The sequence below is a fragment of the Natrix helvetica genome (assembly GCF_964273705.1).
Source record: "Natrix helvetica genome assembly, chromosome: 6".
NCBI lineage: Eukaryota > Metazoa > Chordata > Lepidosauria > Squamata > Natricidae > Natrix > Natrix helvetica.
Window position 1 is genome coordinate 31207077 of NC_138553.1, and position 23807 is coordinate 31230883.

The window sequence follows — 23807 nt, forward strand, 5'->3', positions numbered from 1 at the left end:
CTGGAAAGGCGATATTCAGCAGGTTCTGACCAGTTCTGGAGAACCGGTAGTGGAAATTTTGAGTAGTTCGGAGAACCGATAAATACCACCTCTGACTGGCCCCATCTATTCTCTGCCTCCCGAGTCCCAACTGATCATGAGGGAATGGAGATTTTACAGTATCCTTCCCCTGCCACGCCCACCAAGCCATGCCACGCCACACCCACCAAGCCACACCCATAGAACCGGTAATAAAAAAATTTGAATCCCACCACTGGACCCCTGCCTTGTCTATTCTAATCCCTTATTCCAGTGCTTGCTGTCATTCTTTTTTTTTCCCCAATCCCCATGTGTAAATTTTCCTTCCCTTGTCACTTTTTCTATCCCAGTACTTATTCTTCTCCCACCACAGTTGACCATTAAATATATATATATGCTTCCAGAGGAATTTTAAGCATGATCAAAGCTGTAGTCACATCCAGCATCTTCCTTTCACCAAGATGCCTCATTTACCAGAGTATATCTGGGAAAATAATGATGTGACATTTGACTGAGGTTTAAACCCAGACTATATAGCCAGTCGCGTCTGATTTTATTTTAAATGAGTCACCATAGTAACTGGATTGGTGAACCACGAGACCACAGTGTTCCAGACTTGCAAGATTTGTGCTGGGCCTAATAGGACCACAGAGAACTTGGTCACTACCTAACGAGATATTGTTATTCAGAGCTTAAAACAAATGATTCTACAATTTATTCATGAAATGTTTCAAATTTAAATAAGTTAGCAAAACTTGTTTTGAATTCAAACCAAAGCTCTTTAAAAGCCAAAGCGTTTCAATGCAATGGTCAGAAAACTTTGTTTCAAGTTTAAAACATTTCATATTAAAACAATGTTTTGCAACCCTTAATAGAGAATGCAAGAAGATTTTTGTGCCTGCTCTTGGATGTGTTTAAAAGAAAATTGCAAAACAATAAGTATTAAAAGCATTTGTTTTTCTCTTAAACATCAAACCTGAAGCAATACATACGTTAATTCCTGGTCATTCATCTTCTTCACGTTTTTTTAGCCAAGACTTTTTCTTTGTTGCCATAGATAACCGGGATTTTCTGACATTTTCTCATTCATAATAGCCATTATTCATGGACAGAAGTAGCATTCGCATCTGGTTTACTAGATACAAAAAAATCTTCCTTTCTCCTCCCTAAAATCTATGGAACTGAGTTTATTATTATTAAAAATTAAAGAGGAGGACTTACGTCTGAGGGTTACAATGCTGCAGCATTATATCTAATGTGGTAGCTAGATACACTTATACTACTGCGGTAAAATGACTGGTACAAATAAATGCATTATATGAACCTGAGCGATATATAGATTTGAGGAAATAACCTGATCAGAGCAGCTCAGCAAGTCTTGACAAAGATATATTGGTAAGATTCTGTAAAGAAAGGTACACCTGCCCTGTGTTGATGCTTCTCTAAAGAAATAACACCATATTAATGACTTGCTATTATATATATCTTAAACTACCTGTCTTTTGTCAGACACAAGGAAAAGGATGAATTGCTCTATGTGTAACACATCTGAGACAGAAATAGATGGAAGATTAAGAAAACTGGACAGCTCCCATTCATAACTCTCCCCTTCTTGTGAAGTTATAGTCTCATCCACTGGTTGATTAATTGATGTTCACTACAAAACATGACAACTGAAACTCTCCTCCATTCCAAGGTTACACCTTCTTGTGCATCGTCTCTTCAGTTTTTGACAGCATTGCTTTCTTGAGCCAAACTAATTAGGAAAAGGTTGAACCAGTTTAAGTGTGAAAAAACAACCCAGAGCCAAACCCCAATTAACCTCAAATGCTAACTAAATTGGAGCTGAACAAAAGTTCCAATCTTGTTACTCTTCAAATCCACCTACATTTTTATGATTATTTTATACTTCGTGACAGAAAACTGAAGGTGTGGAAAGCAACAGATGCAAAATGCTTCTCTCCAGATGTTCATAGTTTACCAAGAAATCGAGATCCTGGAAACTGCTCTGAAAGAACTGGCGGTATAAAGATATTATCAGCCCAGTTTTATAGCTATAGATTAACATTTGTCAAAAGAAATTCTAGGTAGTAATGCCATTATTTTCAAATTGGCTTATAGCAGCCTTTTGCCGAAGGGAATTCTGGAATTGCAATCCCAACACAGCTGCTAGATGTAAGAATATGAGAGGCTGACTAACCAAATATAAAGGAATTGTTATTTCAGAGGATGAATCAATGTATCATTGCATAATTTGCATTGCCATTGACTCTAATAATTTTGATGGGAACACAAATCTGCATTATGTAATACAGTCATAAAAATGAAAGTGCTTGAAAATCTATTATATTATAAAAAGTAAAAGGTTTGCATCCAGTCTATTAATTTAATTTACATAATTTGTTGAAACGAGCTTCACTAAACTGATCAACATCCCATAAGGAGACTTTCATTATTATTTTTTCCATACTAACTCTCTCTCCCTAATAAATTAAATTGCAACAAGTTATTATTAAATGCAAAACTGTACATTCACTCAGGGACTGGCACTTTTTAATCATATTAAAGTATATTTATTATTACAACAGTAGTTCAGGGATTAACTAAATAGAATAGCAGCAGAACCTTCATCAAAATGGGGACTGATGGCGAATAATACCATTTCCCTGGGTTTTTTGCCCTAATTCCTGGACAAAATTGCCCTGTAGAAAAAAAAATTGATTCAGGAGGCCTGCAGCAACCTGGAAGCCTAAAACTGGGTGCGAGGGACTGCACGAGGCCCCCTGCGCCCCATTTTGGGCCTGAAAAGCCACCTGCACCAAACTGGAAGCCAAAAATGGGCGAGGAGGAGGAGCATTTATGGGGAGCATGGAGGGGTCACACGTGAATGCATGAGGGTCACATGCACATGTGTAGGGGGCAGAGGGCACAGGGGGTTGCACGCGCATTGAATTATGGGTGCGAGCATGTGCGGCCGCTGTCGCCCGTGCTTTTGGCACACAACAAAAAGGTTAGCCGTCACTGTCTTAGATTAATTGCAAACTAAAAATGCAGTTGTCTAAATCTTGCAAATTTGGAATCCAAACCAAAGGCAGTACTTTATGCCTCTCTTTAGCTTCTGCACTTCAGAATCTTTTCTTGGGGGGGGGGGCACTGGGAGGAGGAATCCTGGGATGTTTCTGGAGTATCTTAATGGTCCAGGAGTGTCAAACTGGCAACCCACGGGCCAGATGCATCGCTCACAGGCCACGCCCACCCTGGCTCCACAAAGGGAAAACCCATTGTGATATGTCATGTGACATCACGTGATATAATTGAGTTTGACACCTGTGTCTTAACCTACCAGGGATATAATGTTTTCTTTTCTTATAGTCTTTACTAAGTCTTCTCCTCAGCCTTGAGATAATTCATATGTGTACAGTACTGTATCTTAAGAGAGACTTTGTCAGAAAATCTCAGAGCATCAGGTTAAATTGGAAATATGGGGGAGGGGGGAAACATCCAGGAAGAAAACAATTGGCGATGCATATTATTATCAAGAACTACTTGGAAATCACCACAAGGCAAGCTTGATTTGAAAGAGACTTTTTCTCTTTTAATTTAAGCAGCTGCTGAATTGTAAAAACATCTGTCGGACTCTCCTATGGACATGGCAAAAATGATGTGGTAAGGGCTAGAATAGGAACAGAAAATTCAGACACAAATAACTCTTCTTGTTAAAAAAAAACATTACCCATACTTGAATCACAACTGATTGATCAAAATAGATTTTTCTGCATAGGTGGAAGTCTAATATTGCAAAGACCTGGCATGGATAAATCCAGAGGGGAAGGGACTACTATGCAAACAAAGTGATTTGGAAAGTGCCAAATAAGAATTATTATGTTTTCTTGTTGGAATGTTTATGAGAGGACATGTTCCTGGGAGAGGGCCCATATTGGTGCCATGAGAAAATCATCTGAAAAGTCACTTACGTTAGGAGGAGACCTGATAGGTGCAGTGTGGTATAATGTAGCTATAGGTGTATCAAAAATAATTTCTTAAGTGTATCCATTAGTGTACCTACACATCACACGAATATCTGCATATAATCTAATATTAAAATCTTTACTTTTACTGTTTTGTATGTCCTTTATGTAATTTACTCTTGTAAATTATGCTAGTTGTGAAAAATAATAGCAGTTTCTGTACAAAGCTAAACATAGCATACTATCAATCAGTCCTATTTTTGCAGCCCTTCAAAGCTGATAGAATTATATCTGCCAACAAAAAACATAATTTCATTCACAGTTTGAAAGAGGCCTTAATATCCAGAAAGATAAAAAGCTTCTGAAAAATGTAAGGGGGCAATCAGTCTCTAAAAACATCAGGGAACACTGCCACACATTTAAAGAAGAATGAACCATTATCAGAAAAGCTTTCATGGTGAGCCCAGTGATGACTGGGAAATATAAGAAAATCTTACAAATTGCTTATACTTTATATGATGAATATATAGGGTGTGTCTCAAAAGGAAAATTCCTAACCAAAAATATTCAACTATGTTCATAAAGGGAAAATTTAACAACAATGTGTCAGTTAAACAATGTCAATCAATCAATCAAATCAAATCAAAGATATAAAGAGAGAAATGAATGAGATTTTAAAATTTGACACAGGATGCTTCTATTACTTATACAACCAATCCTTGGCAGAAGACAAAAAAAATTTAATCCATCAGATTGTTGAGGGTGGTTTGTTTCACAGACTCCAACTGAGGTTGTAAATATTGAAATCAATTTTTGTAAGCAAAATTCACCATTTAATGTTTACCCAAAGCTATTCCTTTTAACAAATCTAATTTCATGTTTCATGTTTTTCAACTTGGAGCATTTATCATTTTAAAAATGTCACTGCTACAGAGATATTTGCACATAAGACGCTGCCTTATTTTCAGTCAACCGTCTACCTGAGAATTGTTGACATTGAGAGATGGTGCTTTCCTCTATTTCAGACTGCTTATCGTAGGTAGTCTGGCAATGCCAAGGATTAAGCTTGAAACCTTCTGTAAATAAAAATGATAACATAAAATTTTTTAAGATCCGGGTTATAGATGGGCAATCTACAGTTGCTGTATGCACTGTATGGAGATTCTCTACTCTCTTTTTGGAATGCTTAGTCCCTTCCAATTATGTTAAGTTCCCCAAGCCACAGCTCATATAACCACTCAGACATCATAGCACTGTGATGGCGAATCTATGGCACGCATGCCAGAGGTGGCACACAGCGCCCTCTGTGACAGCATGCGAGCCATGCCCCAGTTCAGCTCTGCCGTGCATGCACATGTGCCTCCCATCGGCCAGCTGGTCTCTGGGTCTCTGCCATGCATGCAGGGAGTGCGGGGGGGGGGGGTGTACGTGCACATGTGGGGAGCGGAGGGCATGCATGCATGTGCAGGGGGAAAGGTGCATGAGGGGGCACGTGTGCATGCATTGGGGGCGCATGCTTTGCATTTGGGGGGTTTGGGCACACACGCTTTGAGCACTCGGTCTGAAAAAGGTTAGCCATGGAAGATGGCAGGCTGAAGACAGCGCCATGAAAAAGTGGAATCAATGTTTGCAGTATTAATAAGGTAGATGATGAGTGGATAGTTTTCTGTTTCTCTCTGGAGAAAAGAGAGAGACGTGAGATGGTCCAAGCTGTTGTTCCTTGTGGTTCCTTTTCCTCATGAAGAGAACATACAAAGTGATCTCTGGTGAGGTAAGGAGAATCAGGAGATGGGAGAATTTGTCATGTTTGCTCCAACTGCAGATGGAGCACTTTTAAAGGGCACTAAGTTCACTGCTAACTACTTCAGGAAATTGCTGATGACTGCTTCAAAGTAGTTAGACACCTGCAAAGTGACAGGGTTGGAAGTAAAGGGTAAGTGTCTTCAATACTCCGTATAAGAATATGAAGATTATTTTTAGAACTCTTAAGAATTTAAAATAAACAGCAAAAAGCAAGACAAGGTTTTGTTTACAGAAAATTTTAAAGGATCAAAAACTTTGGCGTTTTGGACTCTGAATAGTAACACTTTGAAACTATTTTTAAAGAGTAAATGTACATTTATGGGGAATAATTTTTTTTAATTGTAGACACAATAAGACTAATAACTTAAAATGGCATTCAGAGATATGTTTGACAAACTGAACCAAGATCTGTATCAAAAATTTGATTCAATAATGTCAGCTAGGTTGTGTGTTTTTGACAACAGTCTGATCCCAAAGACGTTACAAAACAACATGTACAGCAAAATATGAACAAAACTCTATATGAATTTGCCACCAGATATAAAGAAAAAACTGAATGAGGTTTTAAAATTTAAGAAGGAAATAAAAATTAAAATCCCAGAGAATTGAAATAATTTCTTTTTGTTAGATTCACAAAAGGGACTGTTTAAAGTGCTAAAAAAAGCTTTAGCAAGAATCAATAACCATCTGAATAAGAAAGAGAAAGATTGTTATGTTTGGGGGGGGGGGAATTCTGTATAGAAAAAAATGACTACAAAATCAATTTATTTGATCAGGGATAAATGGGATATGTTATTGTTCTGGGTTGTTCTTTTTGGATTTATTAATATCCTAATTGGAAAAATGTAGTATACTAGATTTGTTTGCATTTAATATGGTGTAAAGTCTTTTCGCCTATAGTTGCTATATGTAATCCTGCCTTTATAGTACTTAAACTATAGCATAAATACTTTGCATTGAACTGATTGTTTTTTCAATTCAAAACAAGGGAGTTTGGGGGACTTGTCTTTTAAAGGAGAAACTATTTCTCTTTATTACGTTAAATTTTGGTCTTTTGTTTATATTAAGAGAGTGAAATTACTTGTAAAATATGGATGTGTTTATAGTTCAGAGTGGAAATACAGAATATGTATTTAAATGGGGTAAGTTACTATTTGGAGTGTTTTGTTTTTTTTTTGAATTGTTGGTATTTGGAATAGGAAAATAGGAAAAATCTTAGATATTGGAGCTTGTTCAATCATCATGTCCAGTGATGATGATTATGTTATCCATTCAGTCAAGTCCAGCTCTTGACAATTCTATTGGCCAGCTGTCTCCACATCTCCAAAAGTTTGAGTCTTTCTATGCTCTGGTTGGTGTCAGTTTTGATGGTGTTCAGACACATTTGATGACCTGGTTTCCTTGAAGGAGAAATGGTCACTTTTAAATTTTGGTTTTCTTTCACTTGGTTTATTTTGGGAGGGACCATTTTATCTGCTGAAAAAAAAATGTTGGCACAAAGGCCTTTGCAATATTTATCACTCAATTCTCACTTTTTAAAAATAACACATTTCTAAACATTTCAAAGTTATCCAGCCAAGGATACTCCTATTGCAAAAGTGGAACATTAACAGAGAAAAACTGTGAGCTACTCCAGCTCTACAAAACAGTGCTTTGAGTTAATTATTGTGAGTTCAGATGAATTCATCCTTATCATGACAAATATGACATAACTTATAAGCAGCCCTGCACAAGATAGCTAACATACCCACCTCTGTAGAAACTTACCTTCACTGAAAAATGCCTGCCTAAAGAGACGGGTATGTCTATTGAAGACCTCAAAGCCCAGGGATGTCATAATTGCCATGATACAGAGGAATTCATCTGAACTCACAGAAAGTACCGGTAACTCCAAACACTGTTTTGTAGAGCTGGAGTAGCTCACACCTCTAAGTTGTAAGGATTCAATATCCCATGTCTCTTGTAGAAATATTATTAAAAATTGATTTGTAAATTCTACAAAACCGGAGGTGTTTGTTAGCTTCTTAAAAAATAGCAAAGATGATGCTTTTTCTATTTTGTGTTTGAGCCTTAGGTGCTACCCATGTCATTAAGCTGCTATTATTTTTAAAGGTTTTTACATTTTGTTTTTCTAAAAGCAAGTGGTTAGATTAATAATTGACATATTTGATTGAACTGTTTAATGAATTGTGCTGGGTTAAGTTTTTTTTATAAAAAATTAATTAATTAACCAATAAGCCACCCAGAGTCTTATGAAGATAGAATCATGTAAGAAACAAAAAAAATGCAGTTATGAATAGCACGGGTGCAGGCTATTTGAAATGTCTAATTTTTCTACCTACCGTATTGTAGAATTTATAAATAAATTTTTAATAATATTTCTACAAGAGACACGGGATATTGAATCCTTACAACTTAGAGGGGTCTCGTCTCATTCATTACGAACCCATCCATATCTGAAAGGAAGCTAATCTTTAGGGTGTTTCTGTATCCTACCACCCGATTCCTTGCCCATCCAGATAATATCTGTCTTCAGATGTGACCAACTATGGTAATAATACGAATCTCTAGCCTAATTAATCCCATTAAATTTGTTCTGGTAAATGTTTATATTCTACCACAAAACTAATAGCCCAATGAATGATTCTTGGGGCTGTGTTGAAACCTGGCTTAGTGAGCTAATTGTGCAACATTCTGATTTTATTTCGCAATTGGTTGGTGATTTTAATATCAGAATTGGAAGAAATGATAAAACTTTATAACGTTTAATGCCTCATATTCCTCTCTTTATAGAGACCCTTCACAGAAGCCAAAAGATACTGGCATTAACATAAGGAGGGTGGAGACTGTATTTACTGACAGTAAAATCTGATGTAAAGCCATTTAAAGGCTAAATGCCTGATAACTCTGAAGAACAGTTCAGCTTCTGGGGCTCTTGATGAGTATCTAGCCTGAATTATATGCTAATATCGAAAAGCAACCTATTGTTGTGCAAGGATTTTAGAGTGATATTTGGGATGACCACCTGCTAATATTGGGCCTCATTACCCTGGCTGATATCAAGCAGAATAGATAACAGGATCTTCCTAAGCAGTGGTGGGATTCCAAAAAAATGACTACTGGTTCTGTGGCCATGGCATGGCTTGGTGGGTGTGGCAGGGGAAGGATACTGTAAAATCTCCATTCCAACGTCACTCCAAGGGCAGGTTAGTGCAAAATCCCCATTCCCTCCTGATCAGCTGGGACTCCGGAAGCAGAGAATAGATAGGGGTGGGGCCAGTCAGAGGTGGTATTTACGGGTTCACGAAATACTAAAAAGTTCTTCTACCAGTTCTCCAGAACTGGTCAGAACCTACTAAATAACACCTCTGCTCCTAAGCCCTTATCTGTTGTTATATCAGGTCAAAATGGATAAGCAATATGCTGCATTCTAGTTCTTTAATGTCCTGCAAACTGTCCTCTTAGGAGAGTCTCTATGACTTCAGGTAGCTATAAAGAAACAGCATTTGTCTTTCACAGTCCTACTAGGGTCACCCAGAATTATATCCAACCTACAGCATCATAATCTATGCATCAACCACTTGGAAAATCTAAACCATGATTTGATACAGAATATGCTTTGGTTAAAAGCGAGGAATGCAGGCATATAAGAGGACATGTTTATCTTAATAATCCCTATGACATCTTTTATAAGAATAAAATGAAATATAATAAACTATTAAAGTAAAGAAAAACAAAAAAAAACAAAATGCCCAGGAATACTGAACAGAGATTTAGCAGAATGTCACAAACAAATTTGGGCTTCTAAAATCAAAATCTAAAATTAACACAAAGCCAGAAAATGATATTAAATCAATCCACCTTTAGATTTGGGTACAGACATTTTTAAAGTTTTTTTTTTACCTACACAGGATTGTATTTTGGATGTAGAGAACTCTATTCTATAGTTTGGTCATCAGTAACCCATATGGAAACATAAAAAGTATTAAAGCTCCTGATTCAGAATTAATTTCTCCAAATTTCTTAAAATTAAATCCACCATGATAAGTTTCAATGTTAACTCCATTTTCTACTGCTATAAATTTCTTTTTGGTAGGTCCCCAAACCTGGCTTACTTTCATCATTCTCCCAATTTATAAGAAAAGAGCCAGATCTTTTGTTCCAGCCAACTGTCAGCCAATTAGTGTTCTCTCTGTAATTAGTAAACTTTATGACAGATTTCCATGCCACAAATTATAGGATTGGCTGTTTTCTGATAACATTATGGTGCCAGAACAGGAAGACTTTGGAGATGGACATTCAATAATACTGTAAATCAGTGCCTAATATTGCATCATTTGGCAGAAAAAATACTATAAATTTCCAAATGTAGCTCATTTTGCTAGCTTTATTAACTTAAAGGCAGCTTTTGATTCTATTCCTTGGAGGAAACTAGCTAATTAATCAATTAATCTTCATTTTCTTAATTTGATTATTCAGTTACACTGCAATATCAGTTTATCTACTGTATAGTTTACACCAGGGGTGTCAAACTCAAGGCCCATGGGCCGTATCTGACCTGCAGGGTGCTTAGATCTGGGCCTTAGGACTGACAGTAAAGGACCCACCCACACTGCCGTGTGCAGCCATCCTGAGCTCCATTTTCACTGGCAGAGGGATGCAGGAGGCCATTGCAGTCAAAAATGGAGCTCGGGAGCCCATTCTCACTGGTAGAGCACTCGGACCACCACAGGCGCCCCCAACACAAATAACGTTGAGCTGGCCATGCCCACACTGGCCACGCCCACCCCAGCCCCCCAAGGTCCAACACAACCGTGATGCGGCCCTCAATAAAATTGAGTTTGACACCCCTGGTTTACAAAGTAAACTGTGTAGATAACCTACACATGTTAAAGGCATAAAGTTTGATGATCTGACAGAGCCTATCCCCACTCATGAACGAGTTAAGCACACATACATATTATCACTTTATGTTTTAACATTTACACAACAATATGAACACAAAATTATCTCGAAGCTTGTGCCGCTCCAGACTTCCATATCCATCCTCCACCCATCTTCCAATCCCAGTTTTGTATCAATAATACAATAATACAATAGTAGAATAGAGTATGTATCGCTCTATTCTGAGCTGCCCTTAAAACACTGATACTGCCTCTTCTTCCTCATCTGACTCACTATATAATCTGATAGGAGAATTAGTAAAGCCTCCAAACACTTGCAAAACAAGACAGTTCAACGTCAAGCGTATTATAATATCCCATGCTAATACAGCTAAACTACACTAGGTAATTAAATTTAATAAGTCTGGGTTGCTCACAACAATCAAAGAAATTACAATAATATAAAGAAAAGATGGCAAGTGCTGTGAAGTGCGGGGCCTCATGCTTTTTCGCTAAAGCCCCAGGTGAAAAGTCAGGTCTTCACAGCTCTTTTAAACTGTAGCAGAATGGAGCTCATCTGGATTTTGAGGGCGCCTCTTTGCTCAGTTCAGAACACAGGTTTCCTTTTCTTTAATCCACAATTTTTTTAAAATACAAAATGTAAAATACAAAATAAAGAAAAAGGAAACACTTATTATTAGTGTCAGGTTTCCTTTTCCTTTTAGATTTGATAATTAAGTAGGCTGGCAACAGTTTTACCACAATACACAGCTCAGATCTTGAGAAATTTGTATAGCAGGATTACCTTTGTTTCTTGGCCAGTAAACTTGGAGTTAAGAGAATACATAGGCATTCAGAATGATGCAAAGGTTAATTCTGCATAGGTTAAGTTCCTTTTCCTACTAGAAGTGTTTTTGTGTTATCTATATTAGGCATCAATTTGTTTTCCTTCATCCGATACATTACTGACATCAATTATTGTCTTAGTACTGAACAGCTCATTAGACCAATGCTTGTGGATTTTAGTCACAAATGAAAAGTAATTATCTGGATCTGAAGTTTAACTTCTGAAAAAGAAATGGTTGGTTAAAAGATACTGATTGCTATTTTGGAAGACCAGCTGCCCAGAATATTTTGTCACCAGGATTGCAACTAACCTGCTCTTTGATATGTGGACTTTTAATCTGTAATTCTATGATATAAACTCTATTCTATTCTAAGCATATATGCAGGTTATGATTAAAATAATGTAGAAATTGCATTATATTAATCAATGAAAATGTGGCTAACCATCAATTTGAAAATATAAAATAAAACACTAATTAAGTTGACTATTTCTCCTCATCTCTACTTCAAAAAAATTTTTTATATAGACTGCAATGCTTTTCTACAGAATGCTTACAAATATTTCGAAAATGAAAAGTAAGACAAGTGTAAGGATAAAGAAGAGTAAGATCCAGCTTAGTGGAGAGGTTTAAGGTGCTGTCCTAGAAACCAGCAGACTGTAAATCCTAGTTCTACTTTGGGCATGAAAACCAGTTCAATAATTTTGGGCCAGAGACTCATTTGCAAACCAAAATTCCTCACAGGAATGTTATGGGGAAAACGGAGGAAGGACATTTATGTATGTTTGCCAACTTGAGTTACTTATAACGTAGTAAAGGCAGAATTTTAAAAAATCTAATAAATAAATACATAAATAAAATTGCATAATTTGCATCAGAAGTCACCAGAATTATATTCAGACTTTCTGGATAGAAGTTAAAAAGTGGGCTTAAGCTAAGGCTCACTACAGGTAGTCTTTGATTTATGACCACAGTCGAACCCAAATTTTCCATTGCTAAGTAAGACAATTACCAGTAACTGAACTTTGCCACATTTTACGAACTTTCTTGCCACAGTTGTTAAATGAATCACTGCAATTATTAAGTGAGTAATATAGTTGTTAAGTAAAACTGGCTTCCCCATTGACTTTGCTTAACAGAAGGTCATAAAAGATTATGACATGACCCTGGGACACTGCACCGTAAAGCACAATCAGACTTACAAACTTCTGTTATTGTGGCCTATCACGTTAAAAAATATAGCCCTAATCGTCCTGTGAAATCAGTTTCTTGATCTGTTCTACCTGATGGGGCTGACATCGATACATTAATCAGATACATCATCGGATATAAATTGGACAGGTTGATGTAATCGACCATTTTAGCAAAATCAATGTGTTAAGCATCTAAGTTGCTACATTCCTTCCAAAAGTGAAGCAGCGTATTTCCCAGTTGGAGCCTACGGAAAACCTGTTCTGTAAACTATTCCTGCATGATTACTGCAAGAAACAATAGAATTAATTATTTGGATAGCATGATTATTATTAATATTTTTTTAAATGAATAAGATCAAGCTGTAAAAGTAGCCTAATGATATTATATAAAGCAATCAATTAGTAAAAAGGATAAAGATATTTTGACAAAGAATGAAATGCATTAATAAATAAATGCTTCTTCTGTAGATTTTTGTGAACTGGTGGTATATTTCTTATCTGCTCAGATTATAGCTTTGCTTTTCATTCTTTAAACTGAGCCACTTCCTGTGTTGTGTTTGGGAGCCTCAGTAGGGAGGTGCAGCAGATAAATGTAGTTGAAGTTGTCTCTGATCATCCTTTCAGATCTTATCACAGTCATGTTAGCAGGAAATGGTGAGAGTGTCTTATATCTATTTCAGCAATAGAACAAGATTTGCTCAGCCAGTACTACGGTATGATATATGTTGATTGTCTTTACGTTTGATCCGTTATTACAAGTTGAAGGGGCAATTGGTAATAAAGCACATATATATACCAGGGGTTGTAACATAAATACATATACATATATATATATACCGGTATATATATATATATATATATATATATATATATATATATATATATATATATATATATATATATATATATATATATATATATATATATATATATATATATATATATATATATATATATATATAAAACCACATATATATATGTGTGTGTGTTACAATTAATATTGCTGCCTCTTTCTCAGTAGAAACCTGTGCATAAAACACATTTTATTATGACAATGTAGTGCAAAATGTAAGGGTCCATCATAAACAAAATTGATGTAGCCGATATCAATATAAATTCCAGTTTTATATGTATGCAGATTGATAGCTTTTATACTTAATTATCTTTCTTAAAAACAATTTTGGTAGAAATTTTATTTCTTCTTTTCATAATTTTGGCCAGCTGCCTTTTTTCTAACCTTCTAACAGTATTCTTTGCTGTGGAAATTGCTGAATGCTATATTTAAATGAATTTAAAGGTTCAGCAATACAGATAGTCCGCAAATTATGACCATTATTGAGTCCCAAATTTCTGTTGTGAAGAGAGATTATTGTTAAGTGAATTTTGCCCCATTTTATGACCTTTCTTGTTACATTTGTTAAATGGATCACTGCAGTCGTTAAGTTAGAAATGTTTTTGTTAAGTGAATCTGGCTTCCCCATTGACTTTGCTTGTCAGAAGTCACAAAAGGTGATCACATAATCCCAGGACCATCATAAATATCAGTCAGTTGCCAAGTGTCTGAATTTTGATCGTGTGACCTAGGGTCGTAAGTGTGAAAAATGGTCTTGTCATTTTTTTCAGTGTTGTTGTAACTTTAAACCAGTGGTGGGTTTCAAACAATTTAGAACCTCTTCTGTAGGTGTGGCCTGCTTTGTGGGAGTGGCTTGCCAGCCATGTGATTGGATGGGCATGGCCAACTTGTAAAATGTGGTGAAACTCATTTAACAATGCTCTTGCTTAGCAACCAAAATGTTGGCTCAGAAACTCTGGCATTTGAAGCACTCAAGTCTTAAAGCTGTCAAGTTACGAGACCCTCGCACCCCTAACCCTTTACAAAAAAAACCCAGGGGTGTTCAAACTTGACAACTTTAAGACTTGTGGACTTCAACTCCCAGAATTCCTCCTCTCACTCTTCATCTTGATGATGTGAGGACGGGCGGGGGGAGGGAGCTGGAACCAGTTCTAAACGGCACTGTAGATTTGTGGAGCCTCTTCTACAGAAGAGGTTAGAACTGGCAGGAACCCTCCCCTGCTTTGAACGGTCACTAAGGTCTACCTATACTGCAGTGCAGTGTCCATGACAATTTCATGAACATGATTCACCATCAATCAGGACTCTGATGGATGGTAGTTGGACATTGTGCATTGCGCATGGAATAGAATAATATTGGGACGAATGACAGACAAAGGCTGCTTAACCTTTACCTTGGTTTGATCTGCAGACAAGACACTGATTAGATTGGTGATAATATTTTTCAGGGAATCTGGGAAAGTACTCCTAGTGTTAATGCATTTAGCTTTTGTTTCTATGATTATTATACTATTGAATCTGCTCTTAATTACACTTAATAATGTGCTATGTTAACTGATACTGGTTGCAGCAAAACCACCACTTCAGTGAAACCAGATGACTGGAATGTTTCTATGGCTGATACAATAAATCAGGGACCCCCAACCTCCAACCTGGGGCCCACTATTAGGCCCTGAGGTGTTTGGAACCGGGGGTCCCACAGAAGTGGTGGTCGAGCATGCATGTGTAACCCTCTTGCCTGAGCAGCAGGCAAGCACATGTTCGCATGTTCCACTTGTGCAAGCAGCAGGTGCACATGCCCTCCACTCTTGCAAATGGAGCTGCGTGCGCACTTGCGCGCTACTCATATGGAATCATCTCCTCTCCCCACTCCCAGTGGTCCACAAATCCTGAGAGGTTGGAGAACTCTGCCATAAATGTCAATACAATTGCCTTACAAGTTCAACCAAAGATTCCTGAACAACGGATTAATAACAAAAGTTATCATTGATCAGACTACAGAGAAATTATAAATAACATTATGTATCATCTACTTTACTATAACAGGAGATACCATGGAAGCCATTGCAAAATTTGACTTTAATGCATCAGGAGAGGATGAGCTAAGTTTCCAAGCACGAGATGTTCTGAAGGTATGTATCAATCCACATGTCTTCAAAGATATTTCCAGAGCATCGCCTTTTTTTATTCCCCAAATCCTCAAAAGCAGTTTCAAACTGACTAATAATTATCTTCACTGCCAGTGAACTCAAAGTGCTGAAACGCTCTCATTGTGCACTCCAGATGACTACTAAGATAGCACAAAGAGTGGCATTCAGCTGTCTCTCACCCGTGTTAATAATGAAGTATTAATTGCCTGGTAATTTCTCCAAAACAGTGAGGCAACAGGCAACGAGGGAAGCTGCAACTCCATTAAGTGAATATCCCTTGGCTACCTTTAAAAAAAAATCAGCAACAGCAACAGCTTGATGCTAAATTCTGTAGGGAAGAGGAAGAAGTTGGTTTGAAATGAAAAGTCAAGCAGCAGGTTTCCGCCAGCAGAGAAGCCGTATGCCCCAAATATTAAACAGCTTCATCATTTCCAGTGGGAAAAGAGTTTCTGAATACATTGCAAGCAAGCCAGAAATAAATTGGCTCAGCTGCCAAACAAGGATGGCCTAGGTCACATAGATGCAAAGCTGATTTTGGAGCATTGCAAAGACTGCGTATGGAAGTGTCTCCTCTGAAGAGATAATACATTTATACTGTTAATAATCAGTGACACGACCATAAACTAGAATTGATTCTAAAAACATTATCTCTAGCCAAAAGATTGAAGGATTAGTTTTCCAATAAACTTTTTCCTTCTTTACTACAAGTTTTTAGTTTGTATTTCAAAGATGAGTTAAAGACTAAAATAACTGGATTTAGCACAAGGTGTTACTCAATTGCAAATTCTGAAAGAAATGCAAAGCAATCTTTTATTTCCAGGGGAAAACATTGATATAAGAAAAATGAGGTTCCCTAAATGTGAAATATTTTATGAGTTCATAAGAAATTAGTATGATCATAAATGTGAAAGACTTTTTTTACACACAGTTTTTTTTCCACACTGGTTTCCACAAGACGTTGATAGGGTTCTTTGAGACACTGAAGACTAAAACCCAAATATTTATTCACAGCAAATTTTCAGGAGTTTGGATGTTTTTTAAGCAAAACTAACATTGCCTGACAAATATTAAATTAAAAAATACTACTTTACAAAGTGCAGAATTGCTTTCAAAAGGCAAAATATAGATATTAACAAATCAGGAAGGATGAGGCCTGCTGAAAGGAAGAAACCTATATCTCTACATGAACCTCTTCTCAGAAAGATATTATCTGAAAACTTTATCTCAGAGAATTTATTTATGTATGTATTTATTTATTTATTTATTTATTTATTTATTTCTCTGGAAATGTAATTCCAATTATACAAGTACGCATATGAGTTTTAGTATTACTCAGATTTCACAATTTGTCTACTGGAAGAAGAAGAAAATTGTAATCAATTAGATGTAAAAAAATTGAGATCAGCAGCTTCTTATGAAATTTTGCTGGAACAACATTACTTTTGGGGAATCTGACTTCAGGTAATATTATGAACTTTTATAGAAATACTAATTTGTGGTTGCAGAGATGAGTAAAAGTAGCATTCTTTTCAGATTTCTCTGAAGTAGAAGTCATTGTTTTGCTAGCTTAATAGACTTCCCACATTTAACCTGTGTATGACATTTAAAATGATATCTACTGTAATTAGGAAAAGACATAACATTCAGTAAGTGTGAAGAGATAATGCTAAACACAGTTACTACAATTCAGCACAGATATTGGCTTGCTTAAGCATACGTGCTGTCAAAATCCATGAGTAATGAAACAGTGTGTGGACTCATGAATTTAGAGTCATCACTCATGCAATATTAACATTTATTCTCAATTACGCACAGATACATGTCATATGTAAGTTGTATGTGCATTGTTCTATATAGTTTTTCCTCTGTCTCCACTTAAACTAGAAGATTGTTGTTGTTGTTGTTGTTGTTGTTGTTATGGTCAACCTTCAATTACTACTATCTTAATATTTGTTGATAACACACCTATTACTATTGGTGCTATCTTTCTTGTGTCACAGTTGTTCTAATTCTATTTCCAGATCTTTGTATTTTGTGATTTACTCCAGTTCTTTCTTTTTTATTCTGCTGTCTCCAGGTACTGCCATGCACTATCCAAGCATTTTGTTTTTCTTATCAACAATTGTTAAGTCTGGGATGTTATGTGGCAAGTGTCTATTTGTTTGAATTCTAAAGTCCCAAAGTAATTTAGGGGTTTCTTTTTCATTTTCTATTACTTGGGTTTATTTTGTAGCCATCAGGTCTTGCTTGCAGTCAAATGGTATTTCTTGCAGATAGTTCAATGTACTATTGTTGCTACTTTGTCATACCATTGCTCGTACGCAGTCCATGTGATCTTCTTGCAGCAGCTAAGCTTTATTATTGTTATGATTCACTGCACAGTCAGCCAGGTGTTTAGAATGGATTTGGTATTTCTATCCACCTATCAAGTCCTTTCCAAGGACATGGAATAGACAAAGGTTGTTATTGTTTTTTTAAATTTATTTACTAATTTTCTGTCTCCTGAATTGATGCAGCTAACTCTACTATAAATTCATTAGATAGCTTCATAAACATATTTTCAAACTCCCCTTTCACTGTTTTCTAAAATCATTTTAGCAATTCCACAGTCTCAATACAGGCTACATAATCTTCCCAAACTACTTAATTTATTTTTTACTTATATTTCCTATGTCCTGCTACCTATTTCCTCCCACTTATGACATTAACCATGTTGCTTGTATTTTTACGATTTGTTCTGTTTGTTTCCTAGTATGATTTGACTGCTTATTAGTAACCGATGACTATCACTAAGTGTTGTATCTTATGATTCTTGATGAATGTATTTTTTTCTCCTTTCATATACACTGAGAGCATATGCATCAAAGACAAATTCCTTGTGTATCCAATCACACCTGGCCAATAAAGAATTCTCTAAACCACCCACACTTCCATTTGGTTTCCCTGTTTCTTTTTATTTTTGATTATGAAAGGGTTATTTCCTCTCACACAAGGCAAGGAGGAATTATAAATTATATAAATTATAAATTGCAAGATTTATGGGATGAATTCACTTCTAGCTAGTATTTGCAGCCATTTACAGAGATAGACTCTTAAGGGACAGCAGAGTCATTTCACTGATCCACCATCTCTCTCTAAGAGGGATCTTTAAGAGGAGCCATATAGTACCTCAGAAGCCAATGTTATGTTGGACACCTGTCATGGGCACATTGAAGGAAAAGAGACACTTTGGCTGAAAATTTCACCTTTATTATTCTTATAAATAAGGTGGCACATATACCTAATACTCCTTCCTCCTCCTGGGTGTATGATGGTTCAATGGTTAAAGATGTTCAGTGGTTAAAGATCCTAAGCTTGTTTGAGACCCAAGCATGGCATAATGTGTGAGCTCCTGTTACCCCAGCTCCTAGCAGTTTGAAACTAGCAGTTCAAAAGCATGTAAATGTGAATAGATAAATAGGTACTACTTCAGTGGGAAGGTAATAGAAGTGTTCCATGCTCCTTATCGTATAGTCATGCTGGTCACATGACCATGGAAATGTCTTCGGACAATGCTGGCTCCCTAAGAAATGGAGAAGAGAAAACTTTACCTTTATTTTTACCTTCCTCCTTCTGTTTTTCTTCACATTAACAACCAGGTGACATGGGTTAGGCTGAGAAGAGAATGACTGGCTTCTAGCCTGGTACATTAATCACTAGACCAAACTGGCTCTCAAATAAATTTTATATGATAAGACTTATTCTTTATAAAGCAATTAACCAAAGCACCAAAGTAGGGGAAGGAATCCAAACCATCAATGCAACTTCTAATTTTTCTTGTTGTTGTTATGCTTACATAGTTGTTTAGATCCACCCTCTTTTTTTCTTTTGACTTTTTGATGTGCTGAAGCATACTCTGAAACTAAAATTCTGTGCAATCAGGGTTTTTTTTTTTCCTTAAAGGAAAGTGTTTGCATATAGGTTTTCTTCCTGCAGATGTCAATGCTTAATAAATGAAAGTCAGGAGCTATCAGTTTCTCTTAACAGTTGGTTTGGCACACCTGCTATGCTAGTTCATTTCTACTGAGGTAAGAGAACAGAGTTATTTTCAGGAAAAAAAATGGCTGCGGCTTGTTTCAGATTTCTGGAGGAAAACTGATAAGAGTTGATAGCAGGAAGCATAGCAAAGGAGTTAAGAGGCATAAAATCTTCAAAATGTAGGCTAGCAGAAGGCACACATACACCTTCAAGTAATTACAGTTTTCCTTCTGATTTACAGATCTTAAGCTCTCAGGAAAATTGGTACAGAGCTGAGTTGAAGAATTATGAGGGATATGTCCCAAAGAATTATATTGATTTTCAGGTTCCCTGGTAAGTACACAATTTACACATTTATGTCCATGTTTTATAATATTGACTTCTGTGTACCCATTTAAGAAATAATTTAATAAATGGGTTAAAAAGGAAAAAAGAAAATGGCAAATTTCTGGAAAAAAGTTCTTTTCCCATTTTTTTGTCAGAATATTCATGAACTGGCAGAGACACAGTAATAAGGTCAGCCAATGAGGCTTATTTGGAAACAGAAACTTAAGTAAGAAGTCTGGGCATGGCTTAACTGTATTAAGCTCTGAGCTCTGAAACAAAACTAGTTTCGACTTGTCTGCTGATCTGAAATGAAATGAAACTGTTCTCTGCTGTTGGTATTGTATATATATATAAATTCTTGTATATAAAGAAGTTTCTTATTTAAATCAGTCCTGCTATATCAGTTATCTGTGTGTGCTTTCTGGATTTGATTTTTACAACAAACTCTGACATTTTTAGCTATCTTCCCTTTCATGTTCAGTCCAGAAATATTCAGAACTCTGAATATTTTCCTAGTGACTTTTCAGCAACTTTCACACCCATACAAAAACATACAAATACACAAATATTCAGAAAGCTAGAAGAGATTAATATTATCCTGCCATACCAAATTACACAATCCTATTTGCCAAAAATATAAACTGTTCCAAGCGGGTGCTTCAATATCCACTTGGAATATTTTAAGAGTAGTCAAAAAAAAAAGTTGTACATATAACATATAAAACGCAGAATTCCTTCTAAAATACTTATAATTTCTGAATTAATTCCTGATTCATTCAAAATAGGTGTAGCATTTGTAAGTTCATATATAGCAAAAAATTAAAGCAAGTGGGTGAATTTCAGTAGGATGTTAGCTAACGTTGGGAAACTAAATGGAGATATTTTGAGACATATAAACTCTGATAAAAAGTGGGTAATCTGTTCAATTCAATTTAATTTCAATTTATTTAATTTGTTAGCCGCTCCCTCTCCACAAGGGACTCGGGGCGGCGTACAATAAAAGCACATATATATAAACATATACACATACACATACACGAAGGAGGTAAAAATCATTAAATACATACAATAATAATAATAAAATTAGCAATTAAAATGCCCCAGTTTAAAATACAAATTTAAAAAGACTGTCAGGAGGAATAGAATGGAACTATGGTTGAGCCAGGCCAGATAATTGAAAAAGGTGGGTCTTGAGCTTTACACGGAAGGAGCGAAGATCGGAGGTAATCCTAATGTCGAGGGGGAGGTCATTCCAAAGGGCTGGGCCCATCACAGAGAAGGCCCTACTCCTGGGTGTCACCCTCTGACACTGTTTAGTGGACGGCACCCAGAGAAGTCCCTCTCTGTGCGAGCGGATTGGTCGTAGGGATGTATGGGGCAGGATGCGATCCCGCAGGTAGCTAGGTCCTGTGCCATGGAGCGCTTTGAAGATCGTAATCAAAACCTTGAAACGCACCCGATAGACCACAGGAAGCCAGTGCAGCTCGCGCAGGACGCAATGTTGCAAGAAATTACAGCAAAAATGACTATATACAAAAGTGCACTTCACTTTTTATATGAGATTTGAGTTTGTCAGGAGTAATATAAATTGAATAATATAAAAATAGATTGAGGCGGGTGAGGAAAACAAAAAGAACGCCTGGATATCAAATGAATGTGTACACAAAAGTCAGTGCCCAGTAGAAAAGAAGTATGCTGAAATGTCTTCATCACGGAGAAAATGAATAAGGATTAAATAGCAAGACAAATATTGCATATTGAAACCTTTAATTAATTGAGAGGAAAGGAAAGGGAAGTTTGAAAAAATAGAATTAAAAATAGAATAGGGGGAAAAAAATGGTAAATCCTCAAAAAGAAAGCAGCTTTGTATTTCTCATTGCTTTTCTGTCCTGTGCATTACATTACTTATCCAGAAAGGAAATAGCACACGGAGCCAGTCATTTGTAAATTTGTAAATTAGAGCAGGAAAACCACGAGTTTTGTGGGTGCCCCCTCTCTTCTTGTGAACCAGGCAACAGCTGTTTGTTAGCTATTCTTGTTTTTTAAAAAAAGGCCTTCTATCAATTGGGATGTAGAAGTAGTAGAAACAAGGATAGTTTGCACTTTGCAAGGATTTTTTAAAAAAGTATGGAACAATAACAGCGAATAGTGTTGGTATAAAGTAGATTTAAGTACAAATGTTTCTTTCCTCTTATCTTCTGCTTTAAAAAAATTTTTGCTTATGACTTTATAGTCATTTCTGTGCTCTGCATCAAAGTCTTATTCTTTCAAAAATTAATATGGTAGGTGTATGACTGCATGTGCAGCTGTGTGAGTGATACCTATATCTATATATTATCTATATCTAATTATTTTTATTTCATAGGTACAAATGAACATGAACACTCTATTCATACTCTTTTCTTTTGATCTTCTGCTCTGCAGGCACTCTGGTCTTCCTGTCAAAACAAAACAAAACAAACTAAAATCGACTTCATTTTAAATCAAGTTGATCCGTTTTTCCTCTTAAAAGTGACTGTCCTTTAGTTTACCGCATTAGGGATGATTTAGGATGATCAATATGAGCCTTGTCAACTGTTATCTAGTTCTTTGCATATTGAACTTAATGTTCCTTCTAATAATTTGATATCTAGTCAGAGGGATGGGTGTGGCACGTTTCATTTTTTGCATTCTGAATGGCAAAAGCACTTTGAATTTTGACAGGAGCTTCCATTATTTTGTGCTGGATTGATAGAAACAAATTAGAAAGAGATGATGATGGTGGTGGCGGTGGCGGCAGTGGTGGTGGTGGTGATGATTGCATTGTTTCAGAATGAATTTTGAGGCATTTCTTACCCTTGTATACTTTTTAAATCTGGCTTACTCTCTCTCATATTGATTTTCCATTATACTTACTTATGATGTGTTGCTTTTGGCAGCTGGTTCCAAGAGAAAGTATCCCGCCACATGGCTGAGACGATGCTCAGGGATAAAGGAGTTGGTGCTTTCATAGTCCGAGTTAGTCAGAACGCCCCAGGAAATTTCTCTATCTCTGTCAGGTAAGTTTCTTTACTTTATTGTCGCACATATATGCACAGTATGCACATACAACGAAATTCACATAGCACCCAGATACCAGGCCCAACACACATAACAATCCCCAAACACACCCCCACCCACCAAAAAAATTACCCAGCCCTAAACCACCCAAGCATCCACACAACAGACCAAGTAGTGCTGTCCAATAGCTCATTGATGATGGCCCTTTAGTTCATTGTTGAGTGCAATTACAGTTCTGGGATAAAAGCTATTCAGAAGACGTGTGGTCCTAATTTTAATTGTTCTGTATCTTCTGCCAGAAGGCAACAGTCTAAAAAGATTGTAAGCAGGATGGGAAGCGTCTCTGACAATGTAATACAAGTTCCTCAAGCAGTGAGAAGCGAAGATGTCATCCAGGGCTGGTAGCTGGAGCCCAGTGATATTCTGGGCAGTTTTAATGATTCTCTGTAGAGCTTTTTTGTCCGCTGCAGAGCTGCTCCCATACCATGCAAGAATACTGTATGTCAGGACACTTTCAATAGTGCTGCGATAGTAGGACAGAAGTAGATGCTGAGATAGATTTATCTTCCTTAGCATTCTCAGGAAGTACAGCCTTTTCTGTGCCTTCTTCACAAGCATGTTAGCATTCATGGTCCATGAGAGGTCCTCCGAGATATAAATGCCCAGAAATTTAAAACTACCAACCCTCTCCACCTCCTCGCCATTAATGTA

The 23807-nt window shown here is 36.6% G+C and overlaps 1 protein-coding gene across 3 annotated transcripts in view; it reads left to right on the forward strand.

Annotated features, from left to right (window-relative positions):
* The window catches only part of GRAP2 (GRB2 related adaptor protein 2), a 71459-nt gene that overhangs the window by 18770 nt on the left and 28882 nt on the right, over nucleotides 1–23807 (forward strand). For 2 of the 3 annotated variants that reach the window (XR_014175688.1, XM_081956725.1), the window contains exons 2-4: nucleotides 15610–15695; nucleotides 19972–20063; nucleotides 22976–23095. Coding sequence is in view for 1 of the 3 variants with exons in the window: in XM_081956725.1 (XP_081812851.1) it covers nucleotides 15610–15695; nucleotides 19972–20063; nucleotides 22976–23095 (298 nt within the window). In the remaining 2 variants the exon portion in view is untranslated. Of the gene's footprint in view, nucleotides 1–13339; nucleotides 13424–15609; nucleotides 15696–19971; nucleotides 20064–22975; nucleotides 23096–23807 lie in introns of those variants that run through there. The other variant, XR_014175689.1, reaches the window with a different exon arrangement.